Genomic DNA, 16880 nt, shown 5'->3' with positions numbered 1-16880 from the left:
ACAGGCTTCCATAGTTGTGGCATGCGGGCTTCAGTAGTTGTGGCACACGGGCTCAGTAGTTGTGACGCACGGGCTTAATTGCCCTGGGGCATGTGAGATCTTCCTGCACCAAGGCTCAAACCTGTGTCCCCAGCATCGGCAAGCGTATTCTTTAAATTTATTTATTGATTTATTTATTTTTGGCTGTGTTGGGTCTTCGTTTCTGTGTGAGGGCTTTCTCCAGTTGCGGCAAGCGGGGTCCACTCTTCATCGCTGTGTGCGGGCCTCTCACTATCGCGGCCTCTCATTGTGGAGCACAGGTTCCAGGCGCACAGGCTCAGTAGTTGTGGCTCACGGGCCCAGTTGCTCCACGGCATGTGGGATCCTCCCAGACCAGGGCTCAAACCTGTGTCCCCTGCATCGGCAGGCTGACTCTCAACCACTGCGCCCCCAGGGAAGCCCCGGCAAGTGTATTCTTAACCATTGCGCCACCAGGGAAGTCACTTCCCCAAGGGCTTTTTTACTCTTAAGTGTCACGCTCTGAACCCCTTGTACTCCCGGAGCAACATCCACGAGCAGTTTTACTCCTGGCATCAGTTTGGGTGAACTCTACAGGCATTAGAGTTTTGTGTATTAGAATATAGGGATCAGTTTTAGATGCCTGGTGCTCAGATCCTTCACCCCTAACTGTATGAATACTGTCAAAATTGGAATTTTAACTTAGTCATATAGTTACTGGAAATACTTTAGTGTTAGCTCTTCGTCTTGGAATTATTATTTAAATTAATGAGGTTGATTCACCAAAATTCACTGCAAGATATTCCTTATTGCATTTATTCATCTGTTTAACTAGTGCTGGAGTGTCTTATGGGCCAGGAGTGCTGTGAAGTGCTAAAGATAAAGAAATGAATAAGACACAGCCCCTGGCTTCAGGGAATTTTGGAACACAAAGAGATTATATTTAGATTAAAATAATTTATATTGTAACATTGGTTTCCAGACCTGTTGGTATGTAATTAGTGTTAGATTTGCTATTGCACCTTTTGGGGATTATCATCATCGTGATTTACTTAAGAGGGTTCAGCCTTCATCTCTTCTAACATCAAAAGAAACTGAATCTAATGTTTTTGTGCCTGTAAATTATTCATCTTGCAAATATTACCCAATAGCTGCTTTGTGCCAGGTACTGTACTGTTTCCAGAGAATATTGTGTTAAACAAAGTAAATATTAGCTTGCCCTCATGGAATTTACTGTGAGGATAATTTGTTGACTGACCTTGACTTAATCCTTTTAAGTACTACATGCTGTGCTATCTACTTCACATTATTCTTTTTTGTTTTGTTTTATCCGCTAGTGTCTATCGGCATATTCAGTATTATGCCACAGACACACTGCAGGAATAAAAGAAAGGTATACTGAATAACTTTACTGTTGCAAAGCAGTAATAAAACACTGAGAAATATCAACCCCTCAATCATAATTTAATTGTAGCTCTTCTTTTATTTCTTCTCAGTAAACCAAATATAGAAACATTTGCTATTTTGCATTATTTTAAAGCTAAAGGTACAGATTTTTTTAATCTACTGGTTTATGTATTAAATTTTTACTACCGAGTTTGAAATCCATTCCTGCTATGCTTGTAAATCTTTTTTTTTTCTTTTTTAACACTGCTACTGTTATGGCTTCTGAAATTTTTTTAAGCTTGTCACTCCCTTTGCCAAGCATTTTTATGGCTTTCACTTCCAGCCAACCCCTGTAATTCCTTTGTGTGCTGATGAAAGCCCTTGGCAATGCCAGTGAGATAGAATAGTATTTTATTTTGAGATCTAAAATGTTCATTGGTTGTTTCTTTGTGTAATTTTATGTATCTTTGCTGTCATAATTGGTTTTTAAACCTATAAGAATTGTTACCAGTTAATTTATTTGAAGCTATTCATTTAAAATGATCATTTCATCAGAGGTTGGCTTTTGATAAGTAGTAAAAATATTCTTAAAACTGTCACCTTTTCTCTTTCCAGTTTTGAGAAGTGGTGCTTGGGAAATTGTGCACTGGGAAAAGGTATGCATTGATTTTTATTTTGTTACAGGAGAAGAAATGCATAGAGGTAACTCTAGTAGATGTAATTTTTGTATATAATATAAGCAAATGTCAAGGATTCCACTGATACGAAAGCTATTTAGTAATTAATGTTGTAAACATACATGGAATCTTCAGTTAGTCACTTCCATTTAATAATTTGCAATATATTAGAAAGACTATTACCTTAAAGTAATATTTAGAACTTTTTGTTCCTTTCATAGTATATTTTGAGTACTGTTTTCATAGATTTCACTTATCCATGGACTGTTTTGTGTTGTAATTTTTTGCTTTAATCATCTACTGTCCAAGTAAAACAAAAATTAGATTCTGATAGTTCACATTTGTATACTTTACTTCACATTCATATATCATGACTAATCGCATTTACACACTACTAATTCATTTTTTTAATGTCTTACTAACTAAATATCATCTTCTAATGAGCTGGAAATCAGTTCCATCGAGAAGTTAATTTGCTCATAGGAGCTCTAACATGGTTAGTGAGTTGAGTCATAATTTAGCAAGTGTTATCCAAGCATTCATACGCTTTTCAGACCTCAATTTCAAAAGGTAAGCAACGATTGTTAGTTCTCCCTTAGTTCTGGAAGACCATTTAATCGCCAGTCATCCACAAGTGAATAACCTTAGTAACTTGGTGAGAGACTTTCGGAGGCGAGGCCATTCTACCCAGGGGACTTTGTTTTCTGAAATTGCTAGTACAATGGAGGTGTAACCCACACTCAGTTTATTTGCACTCCAGTATTTCCCAGGTAAAGGCCATGCCCTGATTCTACCTTGTGATGTTCATAGTCACCTTGTATTCCCACAGGGAACAGGATTCATCCTGAATTAATTACATCTTTGTTTATTTTAAATCAGTAGCCAGAATAGAGATTGACATCTCCTTTTCTGGATATTTGAAAACTCACTAGTCTCTCCCTCTGGTCTTTGACATGAAAGTAACATAGAGGAAAATACTTTGTGCTTTCCTTATTTCTGTGATAGTCACCTCTTTTTCAGAGCAAGATAAAAATAACAAAAAAGCTCAATTGACTGTTTCAAAAGAAGTTTCTTTTATGTTCTTGTATAGTACTTGTGGATTTAAACACTTTAGAGCCAAGACAAGTAGGGTATAATCAAGTATGATAAATTGAATTTTATTATAAATGTGTTTCTTTTACTAGGTTTGTCAGGGTAATTAACATAAATGCATATCCTAATAAATTGATACCAGTTTCTTCTTACCTAGAGTGCTTGCTTAGAAAATAAACAGTTGTAAAGTCAGGAGATAACCATCTACTAGTTCCCCCTAAAATTAACCTGTTAAGATGTTTTATTTTCCTAATAGATAGTCATTATTCCAAGATTGATTGGATTATTTGAACTTACTTTTTCAATTTTCCACAGAGAAAATAATTAAATTACCAGCCCATGATTTTCCATAGAGGTAGCATTCTCAGTTGTCTTGGAGATGAGTGCCACATTTTCCCTGAGCATCCCACTTCGAAATACAGAGGGGTGGAATTTAAGGTGTTGCCAAAAATCATCCAGCCAGAATGAGCTGATGTTACTTAATAACTAGAGGTAGATACTTAATTAATTAGAATTAATAAAAGTTGGTTCAGTGATGAATTCAAGATAAATATTCAGAAATTGACTTCACTCTTTTCAGCAATAGCAATTTAGAAAAACACAGTGAAAAAGAGATCTCATTCCTGGTGGCATGTGGGATGCTTACAGGTAAACTTGAAATATATATATGACCATTGCAAAGAAAACATAAAATATTTAGGTGTTAAAGTTTCACAAAAGGACAAATGTGTAATATTCCTAGAAAAACAGTACCACTTGTTCAAAAGTAATGGTGTAGTATAATCAGGGAAATTATCTTTTTTTTCCCTCAAGAGTTGACTAAATTATTCATTGTAATTTCAAAAATAAACAGTTGAGAAAATAGAAGAATGTTTTGGAAAATTAACAGTGTGAGGATTAAATATAAGTAAAATGGTAAGCAAAATTTATTAAAATGCGTGAATCTGTTGCAAAAATATACATTGATGAAAAGCATAAAATAGAACAGGATGCCCTGAAATAAAGCCTATTTAATATTTGATAAAGGAGGCAAAAATCATGGATTAAAGGATTATTTAGTAAATCATGTTGGGACCACAGATTAGCAGTTTCAGGAATAATACAGTTTTATATCTAAGACACAGCCTGTGCTAAAATAAATTTCAACTGGCTAGAAGAAAATGTTGAAACATTGTTTTTGAAAAACATACAAATAGAATAAAGACCTTAATAAATATTTGGAGGAGAACAAGATCAAAATCTCAAGGATCTATGGAATTTGATTATATAAAATTTAAAACTAGTACACATCACGCAAATAAGCAGAGAGAATATAGAAATATTTGCACCAAATATGACAAAAGATTGAAATCGTTATCTAGATAGGAAATATAACCTGGCAAAAAGTAAGAAGAAATATAATAAGCAACCAGACTCAGTATAATATTCAACCTAATAATAGAAGTTGCAAATTTAAACGTTATTGAGGCCTCGTTTGCTATCTAGTCAAGGAAAAAAACTTGTATTTCAGAATTTTTATGAAGTATTTTATTCACATACTATTGTGGATTAGCAATTTAGGTCTTCATATTGACAACCACCAAAAAAAAAAAAAAAAAGAAGATTCTGGGAATTTATCCCAAGAAAATAATCATAAAGTAGGGAGATACCTGTACATGTATAATAATTATCAATTAACATTATTTGTAACAGTGAAAAGTTAGAATATGAGGATATCCAACAATAGAAAGAGCATTTATAAATAATGACATTCTACATTCTAGTATATTTTGTGACAAGTAAAAGCTGTCATTTCAAATACTGTAGCAACACAGAAAAATTTTATACCATCATTCAACAAATACTTATTGAGTGTATGTGCCAAGCAGTGAGCTCACAATAGCAAGCAGGACATATGAGGATTCCTGTGTCATAGAATAATCAGAGGTGAAAAGAACGGGACGGTGTACCCTAAGATGCTGGCTATGTAGAAGTGGTTTATTGAACCCTATGTGGACAGGTGTGAAAGCAGGCTGACTTGTTGTGTTAGCCAGATTATAAGGCAAGTATTTTCTTTAGCTTATGTAATATTTTGTGCATTTAAAAATAAAATCAATAAACCAAAACCAACAGTCTGATTCACATGCCAATGTAATATGGTAAACCTTAGTGCAAATGGGCTTTAGTTCAGGGTTCTTTCTTTCTTGGTCTTTCTGAGTGTGTGGCTACTGAGGTTGCTTTTTAATGTTTCTCAGAGGACCTACAAATTTGCAGTGTCCATCCAGCCATTCACAGATGGGCAGACTTCAGCTCCCAGACACTAACAGTTCATCCCTCCAGTTACTGATCTGTTGCACGAGATTAAGTTGCCAGTATCTGGTTTTCTGAGAAAGTGTTACAATTACAAAGCCCTATATATAAAATAGATAACTAAGAAGGACCTACTGTATAGCACAGGAAACTACTTAATACTCTGTAATGGCCTATATGGGAAAAGAATCTAAGAAAGAGTGGATATATGTATATGGATAACTGATTCACTTTGCTGTACACCTGAAACTAACACAACATTGTAAATCAACTCTACTCCAATAAAAATGAAAAAAAAGGCCCTATACAAGGCATTGCATCTCCACTCTTGAAAGTAAACAGCTGTCTTCATTACCACAAAGATCAGTTCTTAAGCTTGAGATGCAGCTGAGACTGTTCATATGTTTTTGAGATAGTTGCTTAGGATAGAATTTAGGTGAAGAATCTTAGAATCGACACATTTTTCTGGTTCTGTAGAAAAACATGGAGTGGTGGGCTTCCTGCATGTGTAAAAGTCACTCTATATAGCTGTTTTAATGCATGAAGTTTCCACCATGAAATATATTTCTCTGGATTAAGAATTCACATCTACAAAAATTCCTCAGTAAAAATATAACTAAATATGCTGGGGCCTGCAATTGGACAAATCAGATTTTCAGTCAGTCTGTTACAGTTTAATAAGCTTACCCTTTTTCATAATCCTCAATTGTAATTACTAATGTCAATGACTTCAGAAGGCTCAAGGTAGTGACCTGAAGCCCTAAATGTTTTTTTAACTTCAGTATTTTGGGGACTAAAACTGCTTTGTCATATGATGTTCCTCCAACTAGAACACGTGGTCAAAGAATTTTTGCCGTCTTGACTTTCTCTTGTCTGTTCCCATGCACACACCAGGCTGGAAATGGGAATGAATGCCACATTAGAAGCTTAGAACCCAAAAAGAAAGAGGTGTTTGAGAAAGTGAGCTAAAACATAGGCATCAGAAGGAGGGGGTAAGTTCCCTGCTCTCCTCACAGTGCCGTGAGAATGACTTTAGCATTCAGTGAGCCCTTGGTTTTCCGAAGCCACTGGGGGAACCCGTTAGACCATATAAGAGGCTAATATTTTCTTTTAGTCTTCAGTTTAATAACCGTAAGGCTTTCTTTTGTCTTACAGTGAATAAAGTGTTCGAAAACTGTACAATTAGACTCTAACTGACTTATGAAAATCCCTAACACTGTAATATAGACAAATATCCTGATTTTATAAAGCATACAGTCTGATTGGAGAGCAAACCTTAATACACAGAAGGTGATTAAGGAGCAATTAAATGGTAACCTGGGTAGCATTCTCTCTAAGTGCTCTGGCTGCAGAGAACTTTGTTCTTTTTATCTTGCTTTCAGTGGGTGCTATCAGAATACTATCACAACACATTATTTTAAGGGCTAGTTTATACCTATACTCGCTGTTTTTTTATTTTCCCAGTTTGCCCTTTTTTGAGGAAGGGGGTGTTCGATTCCAAGATCCCTGACAATTTGTCAATTTGAGATAATCCAGATTTCATCTGAAATAAACCTTTCAAATCAAGGCATTCAGAGTTTCCCTACCTGGATAACCAGCATACATAACGTAGATGAGACAGTCCCCTCCAACCTTGCCTAACCTGTTCCTCCCCCAGTATATAAGTAAACCACAGGGGGCTGTCTCATATTGTGATTCCCACTGAGGACATCATTCTCTCCCACCCCTCCCCTCCAAGTAAAGTGTTATTTGGGGGTTCAAGGAAAATTAGGGAGGGGAGAGAACAAAAAGGCTTTAAGCTCCCCCCCCCAAAAAAGGGGCTTTTCTTTTCCTGATTAATTATTAAAACGTGCTTTTAGGATCATTTGGCTACTAAAAGTGAGGGCAGCTTCATAATATAATGGGAGTGTGGCCATCAGTGTAACTTGCTGAATTTGGTCAGCAAGCCAACTTGTTAATTAGTTTGCCAAAAGCTCTGTGACAAACCTATCCCTTAAATTACTTCTAAGTTTCTGGACATAGTTTATCTTTAATTTGTCTTCAGACCATGCTCACAAAAATGCTAACAGGTAGTAAAATGAGAAAGAGACTAAGCTGTTTTTTTTTTTTTAATTTAAAATACAGTGATTGTTTCATTATATTTGCTTATGCAAAATCAGGCTTTGCAGACAGATGTGGGTTTGAGTCTAAGCTCGTCCTCTGTGATCTTGGGAAACAACTTAGAATCGAAGAGTCATTTTCTTCCTCTCTAAATTATGAATTATAACTAAGGTCATCTGAGGTGTAGTATCATATATATACATATGATAGTCTTTCCAGTAGTTTTGAGATTTCCTTAAACAGAGTGAAGATTTCATTTGGTAAATTCCTCCTTTTTATTTTTATGTCATAGGGAGAGAATAATGAGAAGATGAGATGCCAATTAAGTGGACAGAATGGATAAAATTTATTTCTATTAAGCTAGGTTATATAGCCGGTACAATAAAGATACAATGTTTGTTTTTTAAAGGATTGCCCCATCCTTGGCCTCACTCCTAAATAATTTTATGCCATTTTGTGAAGATAAGTGGTTCTTGTTTACCAATAACCATTTTTACTGTATTCTATGCTTAAATACAATGGGTTGTATATTTGTAACTATTTTCAATGCAGATAATTAACCGATTCCCAGTTTTCTTTCAGGTAAATGTTGGAGATATAGTTATAATAAAAGGCAAAGAGTATATACCTGCTGACACTGTACTTCTCTCATCAAGGTAGAGATACCTACTGATGCTCAAACAGTGTAGAGGATGGTTTCTCTACCCTGCATTGACCTTGTGATTTATCCAAGGAAATAAGGAATAAACGAAGAATTTTAAACCTCTCTAATGATTTTGAATTAAATGTTAAAAATTGATTGGATTTAAAGGACTCTTTCATGTTTGCCATATAGAATAAGTGATAGGTACTATACTTTATAATTCAGAAATTATAATTACAGTTAATAGTCCACTCTCCCTATGGATGTATCCATATCTGTTTGTGTAGACTACTATTGTAAGATTTCCTATCATTTATTTTATATAATACATGGATTGGGTTCTGTTGATTTTATCTTGTAATCCTTGTTCATGATAAATTCCTTTATGATGCATTCGTGTATCCCTCCACGTTTCTCAATCTTTATGGTGCATTGGTACAAGAAAATGGATAAATGATTTCTTTTTTATCATCATATCTTTTGAAATATTATACTCTTCCAACCAAAAAATTAAAGCACTTTGCTCTTTCTTTTAAGTTCTTTCCGTTACTGAATTTAGATAATTTTTGTTTTGCTGATATTTAAGATAGTCATGAATTAGTATTCAGAACATATGGCACTGTTACACTTTAAAGAATGTGACTTTCAAATGGTTTTAGGTTCAAAAACTGTAAAACTAGTCCTAATATAAATTAAGAAAAATGTTTTTACTGTTTTAGAGGTTGTTTATCACCATTTCCTTGGACAGTTTTATTTGTAAAATCCACATATAAATATGAACGTGTCCTTTTTTCAAAATCTGTTTAATCAGGTCATTATTTAAACTGATTGAATTTATGACAAGTTAGTGAAACTTAATTGAGCAAGTAAGAGTTCGCCAGATGTTTATAGAAGTAAGTCTACAGGTAGTTGAAGTAACTCCCTGATTCTCCTTTCTGTTTAAATTGATAATCTTTCATTTAAGTTTTAAGAATGGTTAACCAACAGAACGATGTACACTTGGTGATACTAAGTAGAAGTTTGATAAATTTAATGGATGATGGACCATCTGAATGTCATATAACAAAGTTCAAAAGGATAGTAAAGCATTCCAGCAATTTCAGAAACTATTGATATTTTTCTGATTAAACTTTTCATAGAGACATAACTTACCATAAAGACCATCATATGCTGAAACATTAATTATAATTTTCATTTTTTATGCTCAAAAATATGAAGATAATTGACTATACTGCCTTGACTTGATATTTAATTCTAAGTTGAAAGTTTTCAAAATATTTTTTATCTGCCTCTATCCAATCCAGACTCCCAATAAAGACCATCATATGCTGAAACATTAATTATAATTTTCATTTTTTATGCTCAAAAATATGAAGATAATTGACTATACTGCCTTGACTTGATATTTAATTCTAAGTTGAAAGTTTTCAAAATATTTTTTATCTGCCTCTATCCAATCCAGACTCCCAATAAGCTCTGTGCTTGTATTTCTTAAACTCTATAACATTTTTACAGGATTTATTTTCTCAGCATTAAAAACATTTACTGGTGACTATCAATAATGGTAGATGAGAATAGTTTCTGTATCTTAATATAGCATCCACCATGATTAACTTCTTCAAAGATGATTCAAATAATCATTTAAAAATTAAAAATATTATCTGATTCATTGTTTTTTGTTATAATAGAATCAAAGTAAAGTATGAAGTATAATAGAATCAAAGTAAAGTATGAAGCTTGTGCTGTTAAATAGTTCTATCCAAGTGGCAAAAATACCACCTTTCAGGGGTTTTTTTGTTGGTTTTTTTAAAATTTTTTTTTCTCAAAAGGCTTTTGCATTACTTGGCTCTTTTGAACTTACATTAGCCTTAAGAAGTAGGTAGAAGCTTTTGCCATCATTTAACAGAAAGAGGAATTTCGACTTTTCTTGTTTTCGGTCATTTCACTTTAGCCAGTGACTAGGTCAGGGTTGGAATACCTAACTTCCAACTAATTGGAATTCCAACTAGATACTAATTCCAACTAGATACTAATCTAGTATCTTCCATATACTACACTGCCCACTATCAAAATAAGGACATGGTGATTTTCACCGGCAAGTGAGCACCATGCTAAATGCAAAAAGCATAAACAACAATGTATGGTATTTTAATTTCTGATTTTTAAAAAATTATTAATTGCTAATATTGCTTGTTCTTTGAAGTAGTTTGAAATTAAAGCATGAACATGGTTGAAAGTTACTGTGTTTCATTGATTTTCATTTTGAAATGAAGAAACTGAAATTTTACCATATAACAAAAAATACATATATGGGTTTAGAAAGTATAAAATACAGTAAAATAGCTCAAGCTACTAATTCAATTCCAAACAGGTTCCTGGCATGTCTGTTTCATACCTTCTCTGAAAATTTTCTACTGAATTCAAAGGCTTACCCTCCCAAGACAATTCATTACCAAGACTTTATTTATTATTAAATAATTCAAAAGGCTGCAATTATGACTTCTAACTTCCCAAGATCCATGCCCTTGCAGCTTTACATTAAATTTATTAAGATATTTATGCAGTTAACTTTGAAAATGTTTTGGAATCAGGAAACTTTAACAAAGTTTTTTTTTAGAGTGGGTGTAGGGGGAGAAATAATATAGTATAACTTTGTTTCTCAAAAGCCTAAGAATAGTTTCCACCATTATTTCTTTTCTTCTTGGGTAGGAGTGGACATGTAAGAGATGGCAAGAGAGTGAGGAATTGGAGAAAGGAAAATCTATAAGATAAAGTAGCTCTCTGTAAAAAAATATGTTTTTATTTAATTTGCTAAGATATGCTTGTGAGTAAAACTTTAGAACTCAAAAGCTTCTGCATTAAAAATTGAAAATTGGGCTTAAAAGCAAATAAATGATCCTTAAATATTCTGTTTTCTTGTGCCTTTAGACCTGATCAAAATGAGTTTTGAAAAAATTGGCATTAGACATTGTTATTAACATGTATTATTTTCTATAATAATTTCAAACCTCTGTCTCTTTTGTCCATTTGTTTGTTTGTTTTTCTCTGTTATTCATTTTTTTCCGTTTTAATTATTTTGAACTGGGACCTGTAGGTGGCAGTAGGGGAAATAGTGAAAGTGACCAATGGGGAACACCTCCCAGCAGATCTCATCAGCTTGTCCTCAAGGTTAGAAATACTGAGTTGTACAGGATGTGTGTATGTGGATCCTCACCCTACACCAGAAAACAGTTTGCACCCAGAGGTGGTTGAGCTCTGTATCTCTTCCGTTAAAACACAAACATTTTACACTTCTTGGTGATGGATGTTTCACAGATGTTTCAAAGGCCTTTTTTGAATACATGGTTGATTGACGTTCCTCCCTCAAGTGGGCAAATTCAGCTCCTGTTGTTATCAATAGGAGTCAGAGTCCTTGAGGCGCGCCAGTAAAGGTAGATTGTAATTGCCTGTGCATCGTTACGCTATATTCATATTTAACAACTTGGCTAAATGCCAAGGCTTAATTTATTACCTCTCCAGGATATTGTTTTGCACAATGTTAAGATTTACATGAAAGACAGTTATCGAGAATTTTTTACAATCTTAAACATGTCTTAAATTTGAAATTTTCTATAAGTTCAATAGAATCCCTTCAGCAGTTGTGCTATAATTTGGGCTTGTATAGGGTTTACAGAGGACCCCCTGCACAAAGCTGGATGTTGTACATTTGGTACCGCATGCTTTGGTATCAGTTTTTATCCCACTTGTAACTAGTGACAAAATGCACGTTACTCTGATATATTTCAGCTGTCTACTAGTGTCTGTATTGTGATATGCATCTTGTTTCATTTTTCCACGTACTAATCAAAACGCCTGCTTTGCCCTTCTCTAGTTTTGTGTTTTGAATGTCATCATAATTTGCTGAAATAATTATTATCTAGCATGATTCCTTGTCTGAGACTTCTTGCTGCCTTTTCATAGTATTGTCAAGAACTTATTCAGTAACAGTTGTCTTAAGAGATTAAGAAAGTTCTGAATTTGGATGTATATTTTATTTGCACCACTTCAAATAGAAGCCAGCTATTTAACTTTCTAACTTCCTAGCCATTTAGGGTCCTAGAAAAGGACCTTATTTTGTGGGGGAAAAAAAGATAGAATTAGAACGTTAGTCTTATTTTGATATGAGAATGGCCTTGGTTATATTGAGCAGTAGAAATTTAATGCATTTCACTGTCAAAATATGGAATTGGCATTGTTCATTTAACATTTGTTTGTCATCATGCTTCTGTATTATCAGATGTGTTTTATAATGGTTTTATAAACCATTTTTATTTCAAATGTATATGTAAGTAAATTACAAATTGGGAGCAATTGCCAAAACCAAATTACTATCATGACAGTAATAAAAAATTAAACCTTATTTAATTGATAGAGTGAAGATATAAATACTGAAAAACTTGTTTTCCCAAAACTTGGTTGGGAAAAAGTATCAGCCTTTATGGAAGGAAAAAAAAAAGCCCATAGAAAAAAATTAAAGAACTTGCAAAGTTACTTTAAAATGAATCTGTAAAATATTTGATTAATGACCATGTGTTTCAGTACTTTTCACAAGTCTTCAAGCCATAAAACTAAGCTGTGTGCTCATTTCTGAAACTCAGAATCATCTGCTTTACACATGTACAAATTGGAAGTTGATTAGAAAATTCCAGGTGTTAGTGACTTAGAAATCTCTAACTGTGAGTACCCATGCTTATCAGAAATTACATTCATAATTACTTATAGGATGTTAATTAATTGGGCTTTTTATATAGGCAACTGCTAATAAGATTAATTTAACTTCAAAATGCTTTTCCTTATAGCTGAGGATCAGTTATACAGTTGGGCTGCAAACTCACCTGTCTGTAATTGCTGAGCAAGCAAAGTCAGCACGTGAAGGGTGGTCAGGTTATACGACAGTCACGGGTGTGTACCTGTGATAAAACTGGAGAGCACGGGCCCCTTATACCAGTCATTGTGTACCAAACTTGACTAAAACACTCTGGTGGGGACCCATAGAATGTATCTCCTAGTTTCAGGTCAAGGAGCAACATAGCCAAGTTGGCTAATTTTAGTTTCAGCTTTTAGCTGCCATGCAAATCTCTGAAGCAACTTTGAGAAATAAAACAGAAAAAATAGGGGGAAGAAAGTGTATATCCACTTTCATTGTAAAATCTGTTCATACAGTTTTTTTAAAGTAGCCTTGAAATGTAAATATTATGGTTCATATGATCCTATTCATCGTTTCTAAAGATGCAGTACAATACAATCTGAACATGTAAATGCAAGTTTATAGAAGCAATAATCTGGAATTTTCTAATCCACCGCTTAATCAATTTACATGTGGGCTATGAGCATGAAATCTCACTTGATATTTTTGAGCTAAAGATATATATGGACACAAAACTGCTCTACATTTCAGATACAGTCTGCGTTGTGTCTATATGATGAACAATTTAAGTAAAATGTGACAAATCTAATTATTTACATTATCTTAAAGATCAGTACTAATTGTCAGGAAGTTGCTTTGGGGTCCTGCTGGCTGCACATCTGATCCATGAGTTTTCATGCATGGGGTCTGCCTCACAGCATTTTGTGGTTAGAATGAAGGACATCAAGAAACTAGGCGACTAAACCTTTGTTTAGAATGAAAGGCTTCAGTGAGTCTGAGCATTTAAGTAAGTTATTAGTATGCTTTCTTTCCCCCACTAAATCTTTGTGCTTTTCAATTTTAAAAAACAGTGAGCCGCAGGCCATGTGCTACATTGAAACATCCAACTTAGATGGTGAAACAAACTTGAAAATTAGACAGGTAAGATCTAATATAAGTTTATGTAATTATTGCTGTTCTCTTACACGGAATTGAGAGCTTTGCTGGGGAGGAAGAAAAGTTCCCTCTACCCTTCTACGTTCTTCTGGCTGGTCTAAGAATTAAATTGACATGAGACATATTAACAGGAGAAAATCAAATTTAATTTCATACGTATAGGAACCCCACATGCATGAGAGGCTCAGAAACAGAAAGGTAGAATGAGGTATACATGCCATTCTGAGGTAAGGAATGGGATAAGCGTCCTGGGGCTTCCAAGGACAGGAGGGTCATTCATAGGATGATAAGAAGAGCAGATGTTTGGTAATTAGGTGTTTGCCCTGCCAGATGGATGGGTCCACTTAAATAAAATTTATCTCTGGTAATAACTTTTCTCTGGGAAAAATCCCCAATTTAAATTCTTCTAGGTAGTTAAGGGAAGGACAGTAGTTTCTCTTGAACCCTCAGGATCTCCATTGCCTGTAGCTCAAAATAATCCTCATGCAAAAGTGACACTTTTTTTTTTTTTTAGATGTTGGGGGTAGGAGTTTATTAATTTATTAATTTATTTTTGGCTATGTTGGGTCTTCGTTTCTGTGCGAGGCCTTTCTCCAGTTGTGGCAAGCAGGGGCCACTCTTCATCGCGGTGCGCGGGCCTCTCACTGTCGCGGCCTCTCTTGTTGCGGAGCACAGGCTCCAGGCGCGCAAGCTCAGTAGTTGTGGCTCACGGGCCTAGTTGCTCCGCGGCATGTGGGATTCTCCCAGACCAGGGCTCGAACCCGTGTCCCCTGCATTAGCAGGCAGATTCTCAACCACTGTGCCACCAGGGAAGCTCCAAAAGTGACACATTTTGAGGAGGCTCCTTCTGGACCCCTATAGCTTTATTTCTTAGTAGTATTGTCTTGAGTTGAGGCAGTTCTGTCTACTTGCAAATATTTCCTCATTGAGCTACAGTGAAGTGGTTTTATAAACTGAAATAGTTAAATATTATGGAAAATTGAGTTTTACTTGCCTAATTAAATGTGGTCCATCATATAGATACTATTCTATAATATTTTTAACACTTTCTGTTATAGCCAACACTCTGAGGATAGCATTAGTAGCTCTAAGTGCTTTCATGTGTGTTAGCTTATTTATTTTTCTGTTCTCCTGGCCCATATTATTTGGCTTTGACATATGGAAAAGACACAGTTTCCATTGCTGTTCTAAAATTCTCACTAATCTCGGGGAATCGGTTAGATTTCTCTATTTATTTCTCATACCACTCCTAATAGAAAGTCACTGTACGGTTTTTAAAGTTTTAAAAGGGACACTAAAAAAAGGTATTCTCCTGGGTTCTAGACAAATAGCGAAAATGACATGTGGGAAGGTTGGGTTGTGGTAGAAGCAGGTCATCCTCACAGCACCTGAACTCAACCTGCCACAGGAAGTGAGGGCTGCTCAATTCCAGCCAGTTGTAGGTGGCCAGAGGGAGGAACTGTTTTGGAGTTTTCCTTCTCAGTGAACTAAAAGAACAAAAACAAAACTACTGTCTTTGGGTATAGATTCTAGTTATTTTGCATTCCCTTTTGGAGCTTCAGCAGACAGATTTAGACTGTATAATGCTGAATATTAGTTGTATTTTTGGAAGCAAACAGTTCTTTGAGGACTTATTTCAAAATATCTTCGGAGGCTAGTTTATAATCTCTTTAAGATATTTTAGAGTTTTCACAAAAGCTGCCCTGTTCTGCTAAAAACATATATGTTCAAGTAGAGAGGAAGTTATCCCCTAATTTCGATTTGACAAAGGGGTGGGAGGGATAATTGCTCATAAAACCGTGGGATCTCTTAGATCTTAAGGTGTGGATGAATTCAGAATTCCTTGCTCCCTCCCACATACAACTTATTTAATATTTTCTTTGCTTATTTAAAAATTTCTAAACAGGGCTTACCAGCAACATCAGATATAAAAGACATTGACAGTTTGATGAGAATTTCTGGCAGAATTGAGTGTGAAAGTCCAAACAGACATCTCTACGATTTTGTTGGAAACATAAGGCTTGATGGACACAGGTATGTAAAATCGGTTTTCATAAAAACACAGAAGTCACTGTGTTGCAGGGTATTGTTGACCTAGGTACACATTTTCTTGTACTCTAAGTTTGATAACCCAAACCGTTTTTCTTAAGCATTTCTGTATTCTACCCGGAGTTCTTTTGTGAAAATGCTCTTAACCCTGTACACATGGTATAGCTGAAGACTTCCCCAGAGTTCCTGCCAGCCTAGGAGCTGGATATTTTCACGGATATGCCAAGCTTCTGGTGCGTTGTTTAGTGGTTTCCTCTTTGGCCAGAATACTTACCTTATAGGCTTAACTGTCGGTCTCCATGGCCCAGGTGCTTTCTTGTAATCTCTAGATGCCTCAAGGAGTTCAGACTCCACCCACGGGGTTAATTTGCTGGATAATTTCTTGTCTTCTCTGTGTAATTGCATATGCTCTTTTCTAGGCCATGTTATCTGTAGTCATCTTTTATACCTGCTTCCTACCCCTCTCCCTTCCCTCCCCTCCCCTCCCCTCCTGTTTCCTGCCTCTTCCGTCATCCATTCAACCTGTACCCAGCAGGCCAGGCCAGTTGCAGATGTTAAGGAGACAGCAATGGACAAAGCAGACAAATCTGCCTGGCCTTGAGAGCTAACTTTCTTGCAGTAAGGGAAGGGCAAACAGACAAACAATAAAATGACAAATAAAAAATTTTATACCATGTTAGAAAGTGATAAATGCTTTGGAAAAAATGGCCCAGGATAAAATAGATTGGGAGTTCTTGGGAGGGAATCACTTTTAGTTAGTGAGGTTGCAGAAGGTAAATGTTGCTTCATTGAGAAGGTAATATTT

At 35.2% G+C, this 16880-nt stretch overlaps 1 protein-coding gene across 2 annotated transcripts in view; it reads left to right on the top strand.

The window, feature by feature from the left end:
* ATP8A1 (ATPase phospholipid transporting 8A1) overlaps positions 1 to 16880 on the top strand; it is a 235267-nt gene that overhangs the window by 59767 nt on the left and 158620 nt on the right. Inside the window, exons 6-9 of one of the 2 annotated variants that reach the window (XM_082838545.1) lie at positions 1999 to 2039; positions 8124 to 8197; positions 13942 to 14011; positions 15933 to 16060. In XM_082838545.1, coding sequence (XP_082694671.1) covers positions 1999 to 2039; positions 8124 to 8197; positions 13942 to 14011; positions 15933 to 16060 — 313 coding nt within the window. The remainder of the gene's footprint in view (positions 1 to 1998; positions 2040 to 8123; positions 8198 to 13941; positions 14012 to 15932; positions 16061 to 16880) is intronic. The other variant, XM_082838546.1, reaches the window with a different exon arrangement.

The sequence above is a fragment of the Leucopleurus acutus genome (genome assembly GCF_964270905.1).
Source record: "Leucopleurus acutus genome assembly, chromosome: 4".
Taxonomy (NCBI): Eukaryota; Metazoa; Chordata; class Mammalia; order Artiodactyla; family Delphinidae; genus Leucopleurus; species Leucopleurus acutus.
Note: the sequence above shows the minus strand (reverse complement) of the source record. Positions and strands in the feature narration are given on the sequence as shown.